This window comes from Carcharhinus amblyrhynchos, chromosome 20 (genome assembly GCF_965287045.1).
Source record: "Carcharhinus amblyrhynchos chromosome 20, sCarAmb.v2.hapA, whole genome shotgun sequence".
NCBI classification, from domain to species: Eukaryota; Metazoa; Chordata; class Chondrichthyes; order Carcharhiniformes; family Carcharhinidae; genus Carcharhinus; species Carcharhinus amblyrhynchos.
Window position 1 is genome coordinate 22,927,358 of NC_137343.1, and position 21,942 is coordinate 22,949,299.

A 21,942-nucleotide genomic window follows, 5' to 3' on the forward strand; every position below is an offset into this window, starting at 1 on the left:
AACACTGAAGAACAGCAGACAGTTTTGCTAATTGGATTAGATGAAAAGAGATGGAGGACACTCGTGCAGAACACAGATCTGTTTGGTCCAATGGTTTGATTCCATATGGTACGTTCTATGTTAGGGTGAACAAAACATATGGCTCGTAAGCTGCCTGCAGTTCTTACGCAGGTAAAAAGCAGTAACCAAGGTGGAGTTTAATCCGGATCTTCGGTCCAACTCTAACCTGTCTGGACCAACCCGGTTTCAGGGATTTGGCCACACTCGGTAGTTGCTGCTCCCACGTGCAGCCTACAGAGCCAGTTCCTGCACTGGATCGTCTACCTGATGCAGGAGTTGATGCTACCAAATTGAGTGAGACTGAGGCTGGAGGGGACCAAAAGCAGGAAAGGCAGAATGGGGAGACAAAGAAGCCAAGAACCCAGATCCCCAACATCTGGGTTGGATGGATCATTCCAGGTGTGGGTGAGAAGGAAGGCGAGGAGGAGGGGAGTGAGTCAGTGGGAAGGAAGGACATCAGTAAGCAAGCAAGTGGGGGCTAAGTGGGAAGGGGAACCACATCGACTGCACACTAGCACTGCTGCCTCTCAGTGCCACAAACCTAGGCTCAATTCTGATCTCAGTCACACTGTTTTTGTGGAGTGTGACCATTGTCCACTTGGGTTTCCTCTGGGAGCTCCAGTTTCCTCCCACAGTCCAAAAGGTGTACAGGTTAGGTTGATTGGCCATGCTAAATTAACTGCTCTTTACCTGTAACTCTTAGTGTCAAGGAGATTAGCAGAGTAAATATGTGGGATTACAGCAATAGGACCTGGAGGGATTGTGGTCAGTGCAGTTTCGATGGGCCACATGGCCTCCTTCTTCACTGTAGGAACTTTGCAATAGCAATAAAAATGTGTCTGTAAAAGGTTGTCTGGGTCCTGCAGCTCTCGAGGGTCCAGAGATTATCAAATGCTGCTGCAAGGTTCAGAAAGTTTGCCCTGCACTCAATGCTTGTTGCCAATGGTTTACCTTCCTGGTTGTATAGCTGGCCTGGGGTGAGGGGGTGGTGATGGTGAAGTGGTGGAGAGAAACAAAATAGTAAATTAGGGACAAAAACAAGGAAGACATTTAGAGTAAAAACAAATCAATCCAATTGTCAAATAGACAAAAAGGTATTACACCCAACATCAGGCTAAAACATCACAATCAGGGTAAACCCAGATTTGAATCTTAAGGGGTTCTCAGTTAGATTTTAGCTGCTGCAGCAGCAATCAGCATTCCCAGACCAAGGTGGCAGTTAGGGAATAACTAAAGTCCTCATCCTTGATCACAAACTAGTGACCCTTGTAAGGGCAGAAGCAGGTTTAGTTACAATACTCTCCTGAGCTGGAGAGATCACTGGCCTTTTCCATCCAAGTTAAAGAGGAGAAATGGCTACATAACTGAGCTACTGGTGAACTGCCAGCAGTCATGGAGTAAAGCCAACTTTTTCATTCAGGAGAGGGGGTGGAGTAATGGAAAATTCCATTTCATAAAAATGAACAATGAAGAGCTTGCAATGTTTTCACAATTGCGCTGTCACTTGGATAGAAATCTCTTCAAAAAGGTTCTTATTGCTTTCACGAGAAACCATCATTCCAGGGCTCGAGTCTGTTCCCAAAGATGTACCGCATTATGAAGTGGGGGCACTTCGACTGATCCTGCTTCCAAGAATTCCATAATTAGCAGCCCAGGTCTTAGGACAAGTAGAAGCTTGATGACAGGAAATCACTTATCAAATCTGATGAGCAATTTCAAGCGAGTGTTTTTGGACAGGCTACACAACGTAGGGTCTTACAATCTTGTTTTCACCCAACACCCACACACTTCCTATTGCTTCATGTCGTTAGTGTGCTTAAACTGGACCATCTCGAGGGCAACATGACAGCTCAGAGACTATCTCTGTTGCTGTGCGGACACATGGATTTGGGCCTGTGTCTGTGGGAGTTTGCGCGTTCTCCCCGTGGTTGCGTGGGTTTCCTCCGGTTTCCTCCCACATCCCAAAGATGCGCTTTTAGGCTGATTGATTGGGTAACAAATTGTCCCTATATTGGACCTCCCTGATCCTCGCACATTAGGCGTAGACTAAAATCATGAATAGGTCTGAGACAATGGGACGGCGGCGCGGGCTCGTTGGGCCGAAGGGCCTGTTTCCCGTGCTGCGTTGTTCTTTGTTCCTGTATTAGTCACTGGATGATAATCAGGATTGGAAAACCTGGTTGTTTTTTCTCTTTCTAATCAAAGAAAACTTTAGGCCAAATTCTTATGGCCAGGTATAGATCGGTTTAATTCTACACAGGTTCAAACTCCACTCTATAGAGCTCCTCTACATTCTGCCTTTTCATACTAGACCATTGGGGGAGCCTTTTTGGATGTATTTGAAAATCAACTGGAATACAACAAATGGTTGAAATGTGGATTGGAGGCCTATTGGATGATTTCTATATATGATCGTCTTTTCTTTTCCCCACAAAGGCTAAGAATCCTCTCTAGAAAGGAGTCCAAGGGGTAATTTTTGGAAGTCTCCAAAATTACAAAAGGGTTTAGTATGGTAAATGTACAGAAGACACTTTCATTTGCAGGGGAGACCTAAACTAAAGGCCAAAATGATAAAGATTGTCACTAATAAATCCAACAGGGAGTCCAGGAGAAACTTCTTTAGTCAGACTGGCTAGAATGTGGAACTGGCTACCTCAAGGAGTAGTGAAGCAATTAGTGAGTAACAGAAGGATATGTTGATGGGGTTGAATGAAGGGTTTGGAGAAGAGGCTTTGTGGATTATAAACAATGGCATGGGCCTATTGGGCTAAAAAGGGCCACTCTCTCTTGTTGGTACTCTAATTCTAGAGATGGATCAACAATTTGTGTGTTCTACAACACCTAAGTATCAATATTGATCTACAAAAGTAGACTCTTAGAAATCACTGGTGCTTCCCAATCATTATCAACTATCTGGGGATTCTTACATCAAGACTTATGTTTACACAGAAACATTAACATGGTAAAACAAGAGATTTTGACAATTTTGCATTCAACATGATAGTAAAGGGAAGGCTGACAAAACATCAAATGATTATAGTTACTAACAGGAACTAACTTGAGGTTTGGAAAAGAAAAATGGAGCGGGGGCAGGGGAAATCTATCTTACTGTGCACACTTACACAATGAAGAGCATCTACAGGGATCATGTTTGTTCAGGTAATGTTCAAGTGTATCCCACCCTCCTCCAACACGGACCATCACATGATTTCTCAGAACCTGCAGAAACGAAGGAACATTATTGATCCAGCGCTGATATGCAAATGGTTTAACATTCAGTTAAGCAGTACTTTTATGTCCTGAGATTTTATGAGTGAAGTTGAGGCATTGGAGGAGCAAGGTCACCGAGAGAAAAAGAGGTCAAAACAGACACACTCTTCATTAAACAAACACCTTGGATATCTGAAAGTGGGGAAGATACATTTACCATCTTTTAGGCTTCTGAAGCAAGCTTGCTCTTTTAGTGTTAAACCCTTTATTTATACAAATATAGATTGTGTAATGACAGGTGGGTTGGCTACCAAATGCTATCATGTGCTCAACATGAATCAATTACTCTGGAAAACCTAATTCCAGAAACATACACAAAAGATAACCATTTTGTTCATCGCTCTAGTTTCCTGTGGCCATTCACTCCTTGGCCTGTTTGTGTTTCACTTCCTCAGATTGTTAGGCTGGAATTTTACCACCTCACCAGTCAGGACAGGTGAGGCTCACAGAACAGAATTCTCCACTGGCATCGGGCAGGATTTTACGAGCCTTGCCCAAGCCAGGTTGTAAAATTCCAGCATTAAACTCTGACGTGTAACATGCCTCTACTCTGACCCAATCTCTAATGGTTTGCAGCCTTGGCTGGAACTGAGCTTGACGTCCATTTCCAGGCTCATTCCATTGTTTAGCTCACCAGCAACGACCAGAGCTACATTATTTACTGCTGATTTTGTAAGTTGCCCTCTAATGGGTTGAAACTCATTTCATACACAATATTGTTTTTTTAAAAACAGGGAGATGATCTGGACTGGGTTCCAACTTGGACACGAGCTGAAAGGCAAATTAAGAATTCATTCCCCACCCTGTTTCCGACACCACCCAGTATTGTAAACCATTACACCATCCTATTCTTCATCTATCATCCGCCCCACCCAAGATCCAACAATTTCTATAAATTGAATTAACTGGGTTTTTTTGCCCCCCCATCACACGGTGTCTGATTTAGTGACAATGCTGCATTTTACCCACAGCGCACGCGCATTTGCCATGAAATTAAAACATCAGGAAGATAAAAATGACACCCATGTCTGCTGAACATTCATTAATGCCAAGATTTTATTAATAGAGAACTGAAAGAGGAAGAATGGATGGGAAAAAAGTAGCTTGAGTACTTAGCATCAGTAGAAGAGTTGGCATTCCAGCTATAGACATGTTACAATCCTGTTAGGGACCATGAACATTTAAGGAGAAATTCCAATGCCCATAACTAACTGATAGAACTGTCTCAAGATTTCATGTTTTTAAATAGGAACAAACTTGCAGGGTTAAGAAAACAAGCACTAACAATTATCATTTATAATTTATGCCATGCACTCGTTTTACTTTTTACTCTCCCCCTCTCACACTGATACAGGAATTCCCTATGAATTTTGAAGGTTCATTCACTTTTTTCTGGGATCAATCCAAAAGGAATAGCACTACCTCCCCATCCCCAGAAGTCAATGATTTCTTCTGTGTTCCAGCTATATGCTTTTTTTAATTCATTCGTGGGACAGACATCACTGGCTGGCCAGCATTCATTACCCATCCCTAGTTGCCCAAGGGTAGTTGAGAGTCAGCCACATTGTTGTGGCTCTGGAGTCACACACATACCAGACCAGGTAAGGACGGCAGATTTCCTTCCCTAAAAAAGGGCATTAGATTTTTCCCTGACAATCGGCAATGGTTTCCGTGGTCATCAGTAGATTCTTAATTGCAGATGATTTTTTATTGAATACAAATTCTACCATCTGCCATGGCGAGATTCAAACCTGGGTCCCCAGCATATTAGCTGAATTTCTGTATTAAGAGTTTAGGCCATTACCACCCCCCTCTGAGGTACGGAATTTCATGGGAATCTTTCCTTTAGCTTTGACTAGCGATCCTCCAAATTCTCTTCCTCATGACTGTAAACTTAGCTCAAACTTCAGCTTCACTAAATTCTTCATTAGGGAGTTAAAACTCAGGATCACCAGATTCCAAATGGCCCTTGATACTCCCATAGCTTCTGTACAGTTGCTGTCTCCACAACTCATTCCTGACACCTGAAAGGTGCTTTTGTTCTGCCTGTTTCAGGCAGATTAAGCAAGTTCAGTGCTCCCAAGCCAACTGCAAAATGCCTTCTGCCACAAGACTTTGAGCACTCTAGATTTCCTCCCCTAGCTGCAAGCTAGAGGAATCTTCCAACTGCTTTCCCCTCCCCTTACAAAATCCGAAATGAAGCACAAACCTTACCTGAATGATAGAGTTAGTATATTTCTCTGCTTAAGATGCAGGCCCAGCTAATATTTAGTTTTCTTTAGCTCTCCCAACTCTGAGCTGCAGTCGCCATGTGAGAAATGCTTACCTAAATTAAACAAACAGCCTTCTACCTCCATAGGCCTTCTTTATGACAACCTGGTATCATAGAATCCCTACAGTGCAGAAGGAGACCATTCGGCCCATTGAGTCTGCACCAACCACAATCCCACCCAGGCCCCATCCCTGTAACCCCATACATTTACCCTAGTTAGTCCCCCTGACACTAAGGGGCAATTTAGGATGAACGAACACGAACACACACACACACTTGGACTGTGGGACAAAACTGGAGCAAACCCATGCAGACACAAGGAGAACGTGCAAATTCCACAGTGACCCAAGCCTGGAATCGAATCTGGGTCCCTGATGCTGAGAGACAGCAGTGCTAACCACATACTTTGGGAAGGTCTCAAACAGAAATATAAACAAATTGTTTCACCTTCAATACAGCTCTTCGATTCTGCAATCCGTATGAGTAATTTATATTTCTAATGGATGTAATCCACCCTTTCTCCAGATTCTCTGGGTCCATTAAGAGGTCCAGAAATGGTTCACCCATTGTTAAAGTTTCTCCACCATCAACTCTATGATAGTCACAGGTAATTACACCTAAGCTTTATTTTCCTTTAAGATTGTTGGTCAGTTCCTTAACCAGATGTCTCACCACCCACCCCCATTTATCTAGAGTTGAAACTTTAATTTCTAATACTAAATGTTTTATTCTAAAACATTTGAATTATGAACTAGATATTCACAGTGGGCTGAAAAGAAGATTTGAGATGTTGTAATTCCTATCATTGATTCTAGCAGTTACTGTCACAGAATCATCGATAATCACATCTAACAGCAAATAACCCGTTCAATCCATTGTCTGTATTGCTGAAAGACGAAGTACCCTTAACTCCCTTATTCCTTTCCCACAGCCCTGAAAAAGTATTTATTTATCCAATTTGCTTTTGAAAGTCGCTACTGAATCTTGTTTTCAGGCAGTGCACTTCAGATTAAAAACTAAAAAGTTGTATTGAAATTTTGGGGCCTTGCAGCCCACAAAAAAAAAAGACAAATAATTTAGCTTAATATCAGTAAAATAGCACTAATGATTTATTGCAGAATGCCAACTATCTGCATTTTCTAAATTCTAAACCTGATTCAGGTTTGCGAAACCTTTGGAAATAAGTTCCGTTGGGATGTTCAATGAGTGACTGTTATGAGTCTATTTAAAGATGGCTAGTCTCTTTCCTCCTGGCACTTGGGGCTTCTTCACCTTACCTAGTAGCACAGCCTTGGGAAGACACAGAAAATGCTTGAACTTTCATTTACAGGAGCAGCATTTGTTGGGAAAGAGAGGCTCCCCCACATATAAACATTCTAAAAATGATTGCCTTTGTGCTCGCTAAGCATCTCGAGCTGAGATTCTACTGGCAGATTGACAGAATCAATCTTCAACTGCCCTTTGCTGCAAAACAAGCAAGGACAAAGTCTGCTTATACACATCCCCGGAGCAGCAGAGGCTGGGGGGTGGGGAGATCTTAAAGGTATACAAAATCATGAGGCATTGATAAAAGGTAGATTGGAAGAATCTTTTCTCCATGGCAAAGGCATCTAAGACCAGAGGGCAGAGGTTTTAAAAGGTGAGGAGTAAGTATTATAGAGGGAATCAGAGGAAAAAAATCTTTCACCGAGAGTGGTGGAAATCTGGAATGCACTGCCTGAGGGAGTGATGGGGGCAGGTACTCAAGAGGTAACTGGACAAGCACTTAAATTGTTGAGGTATAGTAGGCTATGGACCAAGTGCTGGTGAATGAGATTTGTATAGATTGGTATTTGCTGGTTGGTATACACCTAGTGGGTCGAAGGGCCTGTTTTCTGTGCTCTGTGACTCAATGACATCATTAGTGTACTTGTGACCATTTATTATGACTTAAGTACAAAATGAAAGTGGTTATAGCATAAGGCTCTTACTCTGATGAAGATTAACGTGCTGGTCTCACCGACTTTATATTTACCCTCAGATACTTTCGTCATGGGGAATTGAGATGGACAGGAACAATGGCCAAGGATCTCACGGACCTGAGGAGAAGAACAGGTAATCAGATTAATAAATGCAGTTTACCTGCTTACATTGAGTGCCTTGAATCTTCACGCCTCATCCATGTATTATAAAAACATTGTCAACGTCTCCCAATTTTCTTTGGTATATTAATAAAATCACTTTTTAAACCTACAATGGGTCTATTCTTGCCCAATGATGGTATAATCCACATCCTCCAGAACAAGCTGAGATCATTTGGACTGAAAACATGATCTACTGCCGAATAGATAACAGAACACATTTAACGTTTATTTATTATTGTCGCAAGTAGGCTTACATTAACACTGCAATGCAGTTACTGTGAAAATCCCCTGGTTGACACAGTCCAGTCACTGTTTGGGTGCAATTTGGGGCAATTTAGCATGGCCAATTCACCTAACCAACGCATCTTTTGGACTGTGGGAGGAAACCCACGCAGACATAGGGAGACTCCGCACAGAGGCTGAGTGGTTAGCACTGCTGCCTCAGTGCCAGGACCCAGGTTAAATTGCAGTCTCAGGTCACTGTCCATGTGCAATTTGCACTTTCTTCCCATGTTTGCGTGGGTTTCCTCCCACAGTCCAAAGATGTGCAGGTGAGGTGGAGTGGCTATGCTAAGTTGATCCAAGTGTCAGGGGGATTAGCAAGGTAAAATGAGGGTTACAGGAATAGGGCCTGGGTGAGATTGTGGTCAGTATGGACTTAATGGACTGAACGCCCTCCTTCTGTACTGTGGGGATTCTATGATGATTCAGACAGTGGCCCAAGCTGGGAATTGAATCTGGGTCCTTGGTGCTGTGAGGCAGCAGTGCTAACCACACTGCCCCCCACAGTAACAAGAATAATCTTGCATTCAGTTCCTGTCACAAACAAGCCCAAAGATATTATGCAACATGTTCTAAAAGTATCCCTTTTGTTAGCAAGAGAAAAATTAAATAATTAGATTAAAAAAGCTAAGTTTTGCACATTGCAAAGCCCAATTCACAGCAGAAAAGAATGGGGAAATGCAAGTTAGACTTCCCAGCCCAATAAGTGCCAGTCTTAGTAGGGCTGCACTGGCTTCAAACGTAGAGACAAAAGAGGAGTGCTTCGAGTACTTGACAGCTCTTGTGTAGTTCATGGCAATGAGCTAAGAGGGATATGGGCAAGGGCTAGAAAATAAGCTGCTCAACTGCTCTTTTAGCACAGGTGATCTGGGGAACACATGGCAGCAATAGGTGTAGGGGGGTTGGTTTGGGGCAGTGGGATTATGAAGATTATGTGAAGAGGAATAGGATGAGGAAAGCGAGCATCATAACCTAGTCAAAGGGAAAGTCAGAGACAATTCAACATGGACTGCTGCACTTATACTAACCACCATACTGTTCCAATACAAAATGAATGAAAAATTCATGCCATTGTGAACGAGCAGAAGTACATTTGAGTGACCACCATGCTACAAGCCCAGTTGAAAGGATTAGAACATTACCAAAAAAAGTTACTTTCTGCAGCTTTTGTTTTCCCACACTGTAGGATGACTGTTGCAAATTTGTCATGCAAAAAAAATTTCAAAGGCTTCAAATAAAGTTCACGAGGGGGTTGTACGTGTAGGAATGGAATAAGGTTAAATGCGCAAGTCAGCAGGGACTGGATCCTCCTGGGCACAGCCTATTAACATACAGAACTCGCTTTGTCAATAATCCATTTGTAAACTGTATAACTTTTGTTACTGCTAGTTTCCTCGAATTCCCTCATCATTTGGTGTAGAGCGGCTGGTGGAGAAATAAACTGTGGTGTCAGCGCAGTCCAAGCCAGCTGCTGAACAAGTGAGGCGGTGAACTGTGTAGCAGAATTGTTAGAAGCTTCTACCCATTCAAGTCAAAAATGCAAGTTCAGGCAAGAGCAGAAGAACGAGTTTCATGGCCACATGACTAAAAAGCTCTGCACACTTCCCGCTGCTTTAATTGGCAATTATGCAGATCTCCTATATTTTATTACAAGAATCTGAAAACAATTTCTGTATAAAAATGAAATCTATCATATGGCGGGGGCAGTTTGAGAAAGCACCTCAAATGATTCCCATAAAACGGAGGGGTTTTGGAAAGGATACAAAAGAAGGTTTACCAAGATGCTGCCTGGTCTTGAGGGTTTTAGATATGATGAGAGCTTGGATAAACTTGGATTGTTTTCACTGGAAAGATGGAGGCTTAGGGTGCGCCTGATGGAACGCTACAAATTACGGAGATACGGACAGGGTAGACAGACTTTCCCCAGGCTGTAAGTGTCGACTACACGAAGGCACAGGTTTAAGGGGGGGGGGGGGGGGCTCTTCTTCTTCTCCTCCTCCTCTTTCCCCCCCCCCCAGAGGGTGGTGGTTGCCTGGAATACATTGCTGGTGGAGGTGATGGAAACAGGCATGTTAGCAACATTCAAGGTGCACTTTGATAGAAGCATGAACAAGAGGCGAGCAGAGGGATAGAAACCATGTATTGGTGCAGGTTTGGTGGGCTGAAGATCCTGTTCCTGTGCTGTATTCTTCTTTGATTTTCCACCCCTGGAAAGAGAAAGATGCAATGGGGAAGTACAGTCAATAGATATTACTGTCAGCTGTCTCTAGGGGCACTGACTGGCAAGGCAGGCTCCAGCCTACCAATTTGGTCTCAGGAGGAACAGATATACGACAAGGGGAAGAACACTAAGTGTCAATCATCTCTGAAGCCAAAGAAAGGAGCGTCATAGAAACAGAAGATAGGAGCAGGAGGTGGCCATTTGGCCCTTTGAACCTTAGTCTTTCCTGAATAATTTCAACCCAATGTGCCAGAGAACTGAAGGCCTGTAATGATCGGTTTTTCAGTAATAGAGTCAGTGATGTATGGAAGATGAACTATTGTTGCGACTTGAAAGTGCTGAACTCGCTACACAAATTCAAATTGCTGTTTACAAATTTTAATAATGCAGCAATAAAGTGCTCATCTCAAACTATTTGTGAAGCACAGATTTTGAAAGGCAGGTAAATACTTGCTGAATTGATGCACCTGCTGAGAGTGTGTTAACATTTAATTTTTTTCTAGTCATCCCACACCGCTCACTATTGGGTGCCTGGAGCAGAGGGTTGGGGAGGTTAAATTGGTTAATTCAGTGGAGTTAGAATTGGAAATCTTTTTGTAAGAGAATAAACAGTGCTTGCATTGAAAATTTTCCAAATAATTTCAAACTAGGACGAGCTGTTGCCTTTAGTTCAAAGCAATTTCCTCCAGGGTCACATTCACAAGTGGAGTCATACAGGTCTCACTATGAGACAGCACCATTCTACCTTGTTTCCACTACAAGCATCTGAATTAGTGGCGGTACCAAATTATTAGTCCAGCTGTGACCTACTGGTCAGGTAAAGTCAACACAAGTTAAAACACAAAATCAAGGAAAACTTTCCAGACTAACATTTGGTATACTCTGGGAAGCCTTGTGGTGCAGTGAGTAGTATCTATGCTTCTGAGCCAGAAACTCCAGGTTTAAGTCCCATGCTAAGAAGTCTCACAACACCAGGTTAAAGTCCAACAGGTTTATTTGGTAGAAAAATCCACTAGCTTGGAGCGTTGCTCTTTCGTCAGGTAAGGTGGACATTCTGTTCACAAACAGGGCATCTAAAGACAAATTCAATTTACAAAATAGCAAGTTCCAATACCAGCATCTCCACTTCAAGTCCCACTCCAGGATGTGATGGCCAAGGAAGGTGCATTCATAATGCAGTCAAACGGATTGGAGTGTCAACCTGCAAATCCTTCCAAACAGGCCAATGGCTGGCAGAAAGAGGAGACACTTCTGGTTAGCCACATTTGATGCAGAGTGGCACCCCTCAACCCGAAAGCCCCTGGTGACAGGCTAGAGACCTGTTCCAGGAATTACTAGCTACAACAGACAAACATCTGCCTTAGTGCACCACAAGGTTTTGGAAGAGAACTGGAATTTGATACAATGCGCACAGACTTGAGGCTTGAGTTCATGGAGTAAAAAGGAGTGCAGCAATATGGATGTGACAATTACTGAGTGGCAGGAAATGAGGTTAGTGGATTTTATTTTGGGATGGAGAAAGTTTGTCACGGAGTTCCCCGGGGACAGTTGCTCTGCTCCTCCTGAAATATAATAATGCCTGAGACCTTGCTGTGCAGGACAGAATTCCAAAATTCATAGATGATAGAAAGCTTGGAAGCATTGTGAACAGAGGAGGATAGGGCATAACTTCAGGAGGACATAGGCAAGTTGGTGCAATATGAAGTGATTCATTTTGTAGGCAGAATATGGAGAGACAGTGTAAAGGGGGTGCAGAAGCAGAGAAACCTGTGTATTTGTGTGGACAAGTCATTCAAGATGGCAGGACAAGTTGAGTGTAACTGGCTTATTAACAGGGGCAAGACAGCACAAGAGCAAGAAGGTTATGATGAACTTCTGAGAGGTACTAGTACAGCCTCAGCTGGCGTACTGAGTCCAATTCTGCATGCCACATTTGTGGCAGATGTGAAGGCATTGGATAGGAGTGGCAGAAGAGATTCACAAGAATGGTTCCAGGGATGAGACTGGAGAGGTTGTGTCAGTTTCTTTGGAGAAAAGAGGGCTGAGTGGAGATTTGATAGAGGTTTTTAAAATCACAAGGGTCTGAATAGCGCTGATGAGGAGAAACTATTCTCACCTCTGAAAAGATCGAGAACAAGCAGACACAGACGTAAAGTAATTGGTAAAAGAAGCAGGAGCAAAGAAAAATAATAATTTTCACGCAGAAAGGTGTGGAATGCATCAGTGTGGCAGAGGCAGTTGAGGTGTTCACAAGGGAATTAGACTTAAAAGGAAGAACATGCAGGATTACAGGGAAAAAGGAGAGAGAATGGTACAAAGTGAATTGCTCAGAGAGGCAGCACAAACATGGACGGGCTGAACAGCCTCCTTCTGCACTGCAACAATTCCGATTTAGTACCGATAGGATTAGAAAAGTGGTCATATTCAGCTGCTCATTTGCAAAGCATATCTTAACAGGTTATCAAGTACAGAAATATTTTATATTTTGGGGTGGCACAATGGTTAACACTGCTGCCTCACTGCACCAGAAACCAGGGTTTGATTCCAGCCCTTGGATCATGGTCTGTGTGGAGTTTGCACGCTCGCCCCATGTCTACGTGGGTTTCCTCTGGGTGCTCTTGTTTCCTCCCACACTCCAAAGATGTGTAGGTTAGGTTGATTGGCCATGCTAAATTGCCCCTTAGTATCTAAAAATGTGTAAGTTAGGGGAGTTAGCAGGGTAAATGTATGGGGTTACAGGGCTGTGGCAGGTCTGGGTAAGGTGCTCAGTTGAAGAGTCAGGGTGGACTTGGTGGGCTGAATGGCCTCTTTCTGCACTGTCCAGATTCTATAATGAAATAATATTGCAAGAATCATCACATCTTTGTTTAGGTTTCATAGGGTCAGACATTTCAGATGGCCAATATGACACCATGTGGGAATACACAGTATCAGTAGCTGAGCTGCACAGTGTTCAAAAAATTAACCAGTTTTTTCCCCCCCATGATTGATAACTACTGATAACTGTCCATTTTAAGATGGTTAACCCAGACCCATGTGCACCTCCCACCTCTCAAAGAAAATGCTTCATGTTGGTACATAGTTTCACAGGCATTCTGACACCTTTAATGCACATGTTTAGTGATCTATGGAGCCCATTACTGGGAAAGCAGAAAGTACCAGAAAATCAGGGCTAACCCTAATCTTGCCATCACAAATATTCATGCAGGTATTTCAATGAGTGGTAAGAAGAAAGGGAATGATATCTCCCTTCTCTAACTCAGGACCAATGCACTGCCACACCACTAACCCACCCAGTCAACTGGGAAGGTGGATACCGGATACAGGAACTTGTCGATCTGTCCAACTCATTTCCACACCAATGATAAATTCACCCCGAGCTAGGGTAGGAGAGGGGAAGCTTGGGATTCACCTTCTTCAAACTGAATCTCTACCCTTTGCTAACCAGCTCAATTATCTGAATGAGCTTCACAACTCTGGGAAATCAATCAGGATTATTTCTTGGTCTTCTGGCTAAGATCAAGCGAGAGTTCAGTGTCTGTTCGTCAGCTTGGATCTTGCACGTCCCTTTTATAGGGCCACAAATTGGATTTTGGAGCAAGCAGGGAGATGGATTAGGGGTTTGCCTTGTCCCCTCTATACATTGGCTTCAGAGAAAAAAGGAATAAAATTGTTTTTTTAAAAAAGGGAAATTTGCCACTGGTGTGAGTGATGTCAACTAACAGCGTCAAATTTTACACTCGTGTAGCACCGAGTACTTTCACTACAGTAAAATGCACTACATAAATGCAAGTTGTTGTTTTAGCTACATGCAGCTTTGGAGGACCAAAGGAGGTTACCAACTGATTAGAATGCTGGCAACCTCAAGGTGACTTTTTAAATTCATTTACAATTTGTTTTCAATTACAAAGTTGGAGTTTCCTGCTGAATGTGGACTATTGTGAAGCTCCTATCTTGCAATATGCTCTTAAATCTGGAAATAATAAGATAATGTAGATTAATACTGACCAGAAGTCACCTAAATGCAAGTTACTGCTCTGAAAGAGCTGGAGATATATATCGTTTCACAGCTTGTTCTAGCAGCTGCTACTGTCTATAAACACAAACTAAATCACATGGTTTGTGATGAACTAGACAACAAAAAACACTTCCAATGAAGTTTGTGGGATTTGAACAGGGAACAGGATCTACAAGCTCATTCCTGCAATCTGCCCAAACTGGTTGTTCACGTGTGCCCAGTGAACTGGTACAGGGTGGGGCACATGAACAAGCATCACCACATGCATGTACCCATGCCGTGACATTCCCATGCTTCAGAGAAAACAGGGTAGTCTTGTGTGCAGCTCACTTCACCCAGCCACGCAGAACAAAATCCGCTCCCTGTCATTAATTATCAGAGATGTGAGGCTTAAAATGGGTGGGCGAAGGGTCAGACAGAGTCACTAATAAATAGGGAAAAGAGACAGTTTCCAAGTCCAACTCAATCTTCATTAACTGTGGGAATCCTGGCTGCTTCCCCCCCCAACCCCACTTCACTAGATGGAGTGTTCTGTAGCCAGTTCTGCATCCTCTGCTGGCCCAGTCGAGAACAGTGAACACTGGCCCCTTCCTAATCTGTATTGTTCAATGCTCATTGGATGTAGTTTAATTTTTTATTACATGGCATTATTTACTTTTCTTTTGATGTCTTGCTCTTCAATATTCCCTCCCCCGCCAGAGGAAACAGAGCAAGTAATATACCCATAGGCCTTCAAGATGCTTCAGGGGTGTCAATAACGAAAAAATGACTTGAATAGTAAAGAATCATACTTTCCACGTGCAGACAAAGGAGATTTGACAAAATCAGCTTAGGAAATTAATATGGTGTGGAGATGCCAGCATTGGACTGGGGTGGGCAAAGAAGTCTCAACACCAGGTTAAAATTCAACAGGTTATTTGGTAGCACAAGCTTTTGGAGTACTGCTCCGTCACCTGGAGCACATGTTATCAAATAACTTGTAGAGCTTTAACCTGGTGTTGAGAATTTCTTACTAGGAAATTAATATTGTGGGGGAAGTGCAAACTGGTACTAAATTACTCTATTACAGGACATTGGTACATGCACTGCATCATTAAGATGTCTTTTATAACTTAACTTTAATTAGTAATTATATGTTTTCCATGCAATTTAATATAGGTTACAGGTTAATTTGTCCAGAAGTTGGGAATCTCTGAAGTCCACGAACATAGCACTCAAATTATAAAAATACTCTTACCAACATCATTACATGACTTTAGATGTTGGGTCAACTTTAAGAGTGAATCATCATTACTACAGAATGTAGTCAACATGGGTGTTCATTGTGCATGCTAGAATTACAGCATTAATCATTTACAACTTAAATATGCAAAATCAATTTGCAGCATTAAATATTTGCATATTAAAACAGTTATATTAGCCCAGCGATCATTTGAAAAGTTGATTATTACAATGCTAGAATTAGACTTTCAACTTGTCACATCAGCTTTGATCATCATTTTATCTTCTTTGCATTCGCCTTCGAACACAAAGCTCTTCAAGCTGTACTCATTCTCGTTTTTCACTATCTGATTACAGAGTCAGCTTAATTCCGGAGATATTTCAAATTAGGAAAGGAATGTCATAGGATCTGTTAAGATAGTCAGGTGTCAAATCTTTGTGATTAAAAAAATGGCCTCGTCATCGTCAGGCTTACCTGACAAGCGATATCTCCCGTGATCCAATAATTTGCTGTCATGCTCAGACATCAAGTATTGCTGCTTAGGTGAACTGATGGGACTACCATCAAGTACCACAATCATTTTAGTACATTTTTATTCATTCATGAGACATGGGCGTCAATAGTTGGCCAGCATTTATTGCCCACCCCTAGTTACTAAGGGTGGTTGAGAGTCAACCACATTGCTGTGACCCTGGAGTCACACATAGGCCAGACTAGATAAGGATGGCAAAGTTCCTTCCCTAAAGGACATTAGTGAACCAATGGGTTTTTCCTGGCAATCATTTCATGGTCATCAGTAGAATCTTAACTTCAGATTTTATTAAATTCTACCAGCTGCCATGACAGGATTTGAACCTGGATCCCCAGAACACTGAGTTTCTGGGTTTAAAGTCTTGCAATAATATCACTGGGCCATCACCTCCTGCAAATATTTTGCTTGGAAGTGTATCCTTGCATAGATAGGGAGACAGTGAGAATGAGAGAAGAGAGAGAGAGAAAATTCAAATATTTGCAGGTCTGTCTTTTTTTGGGAGAAGTACAAAGTACTGCCTTTCAAAACATCATGAAGGCAAGAGAGCTTTCTGACTACAATTATACAGTCAGGTTATTGGCCTTACACAATCTTTGGCTGCTGTTAATACCAATTACTTCAAGGGGTAATGCACAAAAAAAATGTTTTGAGAGACAGATGTGCTTCCAACTCTAAACTGATTAAAAGAAGGAGCCAAGGATGTGAGTTTTCTTCACGTTCTGCACTGGTCCACAGTCTCTTCCCAATTTCAGACTGTTTTTAAATATCTCAACCTTTATTTGAATTAGGGAACAGGAACTCTTATTACGATCGGCACAAGTGGTAGCTAGGTCCCAGCACGCGTGCACTAAAAATGCTTCCTTTAACTAATCTTGTTAGTCTGCTCCTGAAGAATTTGGTTAAAAATACCACAAGGCACATTTCAGTGTCTGTTTACAATCTTAAGTTTACATTTTCGTCACAAATAGTTCACAACCACTACTGGCAGGCTCACATTAAGCTGGAAAGAAAGCTACTTTCGTGGTTAAGGAAATCCTATATTGCCAAGTCATAGAAACAAAATATTGCTTACTTGAGCAAGAGCAGACTGACTATTTGGGACTGCAGTGGGACAGTTCCCCAAGTGCCTGCCATGCATTGTTCAATGTCCTACCAGCACCAACAATCATTCCTTGAGAAATATGCCCCCACCCTCCTGCCCTGTCATGGAAGCCAGTCCCAAATCTGGACTCAAGGCAAAAGAGCAGAAAAAGATCCAGCACTGGCAAAACCTTTTTGAAAAAAGACTCAGAATGCAACATTGCAGAAGGAGGCCATTGAGCCCATCAAGGCTGCACTGACAACAATCCCACCCTGGCCCTATCCCTGTTAACCCACATACTTACCCTGCTAGTCTCCCTGACACCAAGTGGTAATTTAGCATAGCCAATCCACCTAACCCACATCTCTTTGGGGAAACTGGAGCACCCAGGAGGAAACCCACGCTGACACAGGGAGAATGCACAAGCTCCATACAGTCAAGGTCAGAATTGAACCAGCATCCCTAGAACCGAGAGACAGTAGTGCTAACCACTGTGCCACCGTAAACACCATAACAAACTAAACTCTGAACTGAAGTATTACAAAGTACACCATTTTTGAAGATGCTTACTTCCTCTCTTCCCATTTTTACTGCAATATTCTTGCTCAAAACAGTGGACTGGCAATCTACTTCCAATTATCTGTCCCTATATTCATAGGAAATGGGAATCATCTGCAGGACAACATCTCTAGAAATATATTATCCCCCTGAAAGTGCTGAATGCAATTCCTTGTCCAATTATACATTTTGAAGACATGAAGAATCCACTGAACAGCAGGTCAGTCAGTCTCTGGTTTACATTGGGATTTGCACAAAAGTCCATGCACAAGATATGCCAGTAGTCAAAGAATGTGATGAAATACAATCTAATAGGACTGCAAGTTCCAATCAGGCAGTACAATATCATTCTAGACATACAAAATTGGGATTAATTACTGTCTGTCTCTCACAGAATGCAAGGAAAAATAAATAGCCATAGAAGACCAGAAAATCCGAGACCCTTTTGGTGAAATGGTACCATAACTTTGGTGGATCAGAAATGCTGCTGAGATGCTGAAGGCTGGTCCCTCAGTGACTGGGATGGCTGTTCTGAATAGTGTTTCCTACTCCCTCAGAATGAGGTAAATGGCGGAGGGCTGCTGGTTAAGACTCGTGTTGGGAATTGCAATGTGCCTATTCCCTAGGAATAGGGTGTAACCAAGGGAATGCCTCCCCTACAGGGGTTACAGCGCCCACTTTGGAAATGGGACTAGGATTGTGACATGGCCCCCCCCCCCCCAAAGATGGGGCCACTTTTCTATTATACTGCCCATGGCCTTGTTATTCCTCTTTGGAGCAAAAATAATGAATTTCACCCCCTGAACCCTAATGTAAGTGGCTGAGTTTGAGGTAAAACATCCTGGAGCTTAAGTAGAATGTGGCTTCCTATCAGATTTCTAACCCAAACTTCACACATTATAAAATCACACAACAGTTTGTATGTATTTGAAGAACAGGCGTATCTCAAATTAAGATATGCAAATCAGCTCAAAGCCTCAATATGCCATGGTTTTGAAACAATCATCAATTTGTGTGCTATTATACATACTGATACTATTTGCAAATCAAACAATGATCAAACTGCAGGAAAAAAAATCAAGGAGAGTAAGCAGATTAAAAACCAATGCATGCAATAAGTAATCTTGGGCACATCAAATGGAAGGAAAACATTGACAAACTGAAGCATAGGATATGATATCACCAGGAAATACTACATCACTTTTGTAAGCAGGAAGGTGAAAAGAATAAAATCAAAGAGTTTACTAAAGGGAAAAACGTGGAGATCATGGCTGAAGAGGGAAATTAGATCAAATCAAAAGCAAGGAAATATTTAACGCATGCAGGGCAGATAATGAAAGTGAGTATTTTAATATCTAGGAAAGCAATTATAAAAGGGAGATTAGAAAGATTGAGGGTTTAAATGTATTATTAAAATAATGCAAAGTCTTTCTACAGACATATCAATGGAGAAAGAGGGCAGTTATGGCAGAAGCTGATGTACACTGGAGAGTGAAAAACAAACAGCAGAAATATTGATCATATGATATCCTCAATCTTGAGAGATATTGAATTTGCAGAGCTTGAGGTTATTATTAAAAGATATGTAACCTCTTTAAAAAGAGGTTTTAGAAATTTAAGGTTGGCAAGTCACTAAGACTTGATAGACAAGGATCCTGAGGGAATCCTTGGAAAGATGCAGAATTTCGGAAAGTTCTGTGTAATATTAAATTGTGCCAGACGAGTGGAAAAGGGGCTAATGTGGCTCCTTAAGCTAGGAAATCATAGGGTCGTTTGGAGTGTTTGGCAAAACTAGTAGAATGTATAATATGGGATGAAATAACCAAACATGTGGTTAAAAGAGGGAATCAACAAAGATTTCCAAAGGACATATTTGCATGGCCACTCTGATAGAATGCTTTGTAGTAACGAAAAGTAAAGTATTTTACATAGATGTTCAAAGTAACAGATATACAGAAAAAAGATAATGACACATGGAATTAAGGAGAATGTGGCCACATGAATAGAAAGATGGTTGGATGCCAGAAAGCAAGGACAGAATAGAACAGAGTATTACTTAAAAGGATTCATGTGGCAGCTGCCCCTATTTGTTAAGTAAGTGACTGGCACTCATTTACTGAGGGGAATATGATTGAAATTTACTCAACGCTAAAATTACAGGAGTAATAAGAAATACTGTAGGGTGGGGGAGAAAGACTAACAGCAGCGGGTGGATAATTGGCAGATACGGCCAAGTGTAGGAAAAATACTGATTCTGAAAGCACAAATAGGGAAAAGCATCTAAACTGTGATAATGAAAGGAATAGACAAGCAGAATGATCTTGTACAGATACAAAGTAAGCAAAATATGGTCATGCAAGTAGATGAGGCTAGGAAAACGCAAACTGAATCCTCTGTTTCACCCAGAAGCATTGAACACAAAAGCGAGGCGGCGAATACAAGTAGGGTACTGTGTACTCAATAATAGCAAAGATTTAGAGCAAATTTACGAGCCTGTTACCAAGGATACTGTGGTTACAGAGATGCAGGGGGCTGGAAAAGTCAGGGATTTTGCCTCGATCTGAAGGTTGCGAGGTGAGCCTAGTTGAAGGGTTCAAAGGTATGTTTCTGTCAGTGGATGAGGGTAACGAGATCAGAGCTATGGTTCGACAAGAAAAAAAGTTAAAACAAGATTAGAAAGAAATCTTCACAAAAAAGAGGATGATTAATTGTGATGTTTTGTGGTAATTTCACATTGAATTTGAGTCAAGTTCTTAAAAAATGATATAGTTTGGCAAAAAAAGTGGAAGTATGGGATGGACTGCAGTGTTAGTTTAAGCAAGGAGTTCTTGTAGATAAAACTGACCAGTGCAAAGTTGATGGGTCAAGCAGTCAGTGTTGAGCATCAAAACTCGAGTCTAGCATCACTTTGGTATCAATACTATATTATTGAGCCATTGAACTGAATATTGTACATTATCAGTTTAATGTTCGAGGCACTGCAGTTTCTACCATACATCAGCAATACAATTGCATGTTGTTAAGGCAGTGTAAGATTTCTTCATTGTCACGATGATTCATTACATTGCCAATACTGTTTAGGATTTAGAAATCTATTCGAACTGAAGAGCATAACTAAAATGCTGTGACTAACAGTACTTACTGTTAATTCATTTTCAGAGGCTATAAACATGCAACTGAAAAAAAAAATCAATGTTGGATAATTCTAACTGCATGACTAATGCAAACAGTAAAAAGTCTTATTGGGCAGCATGGTAGTTAGCACTGAAGCCTCACAGCACCAGGAACCCAGATACGATTCCCAGCTTTGGTCAGTGTGGAGTTTACATATTCTCCTTGTGTCTGCGTGGGTTTCTTCTGGGTGCTCCTATTTCCTCCCACAATCCAACGATGCATGGGTTAGGTGGATTGGCCATGCTAAATTGCCCCTTAGCATCAAAGAGATTAGCAGGGTAAATAATATGGGTTATGGGAATAGGGCCCGGATGGGATTGCTGTTGGTGCAGACTTGATGGGCCGAACTGCCTTCCTCTGCACTGCAGGGATTCTACGATTCAACATTGAAAATTAAGAGATCGGCTACAATCCTACTACAGTTTGATAGGACTAAATGTCCTGGCTGACCAGTGCTGATTGTGTGATTAGGAGGCTCTTTCTTGCTCACCATTCAGATACTGCAAGATGTTGATACAATTCAATGTCATGGGTTGGTGACTGACTATTCTGTTAGATCATAGGCATTTTATTATATTGCTCAAATAGAACAATAGGCTCTGCTGTGCAATTTCCAGTACACCCGCGGCTTGGGATGAGTCGCATTTCCCCCCCAACCCCCTCTCCCTGAATAGCGAGTTTACAAGCCTTCTAATCCCATTCTGTGGTCAGCTGTCTTCTAATCCACAGAGCTGATCAATCTATTTTAGTTGGGACTTGAACCGCAGCAAGTTCTCTTGCCTGAAGATGTGACGCAGACTCCAACTGGAGCTGAAGGGCAGTGTTTTGCTTCAGAGCTTTATGAACAATGTAGTGCCCAGCCAGCCGTAGGACAAACTTACTTTCCACACAGGCTTCAAGCTGGTTTGTCACAGTGAATTCCTACTGCAAAGTCAGCATTTGGGAGAGTTACTGTGAAACCGGACTCCAGTATGAGTCAACATCTTTAGGGAGAAAAGAGAGGTGGGGAAGACAATAGATACACAGATGTTAAAGAAAAATACTCAGATTCTCATTTTTAAGAACACCCCCTGGCTCAGAATATCATCATTCAAGGCTGGTTTTTGAACCTTTTTCTTTAAAGAGATAA

The 21,942-nt window shown here is 42.0% G+C and overlaps 1 protein-coding gene across 1 annotated transcript in view; it reads right to left on the reverse strand.

Annotated features, from left to right (window-relative positions):
- gas2l1 (growth arrest-specific 2 like 1) overlaps positions 1-21,942 on the reverse strand; it is a 66,664-nt gene that overhangs the window by 22,190 nt on the left and 22,532 nt on the right. The window contains exons 2-3 of the mRNA XM_080208222.1: positions 7,573-7,680; positions 3,183-3,279 (exon numbers count right to left, since the gene is read on the reverse strand). Coding sequence (XP_080064348.1) covers positions 3,183-3,279; positions 7,573-7,680 — 205 coding nt within the window. The remainder of the gene's footprint in view (positions 1-3,182; positions 3,280-7,572; positions 7,681-21,942) is intronic.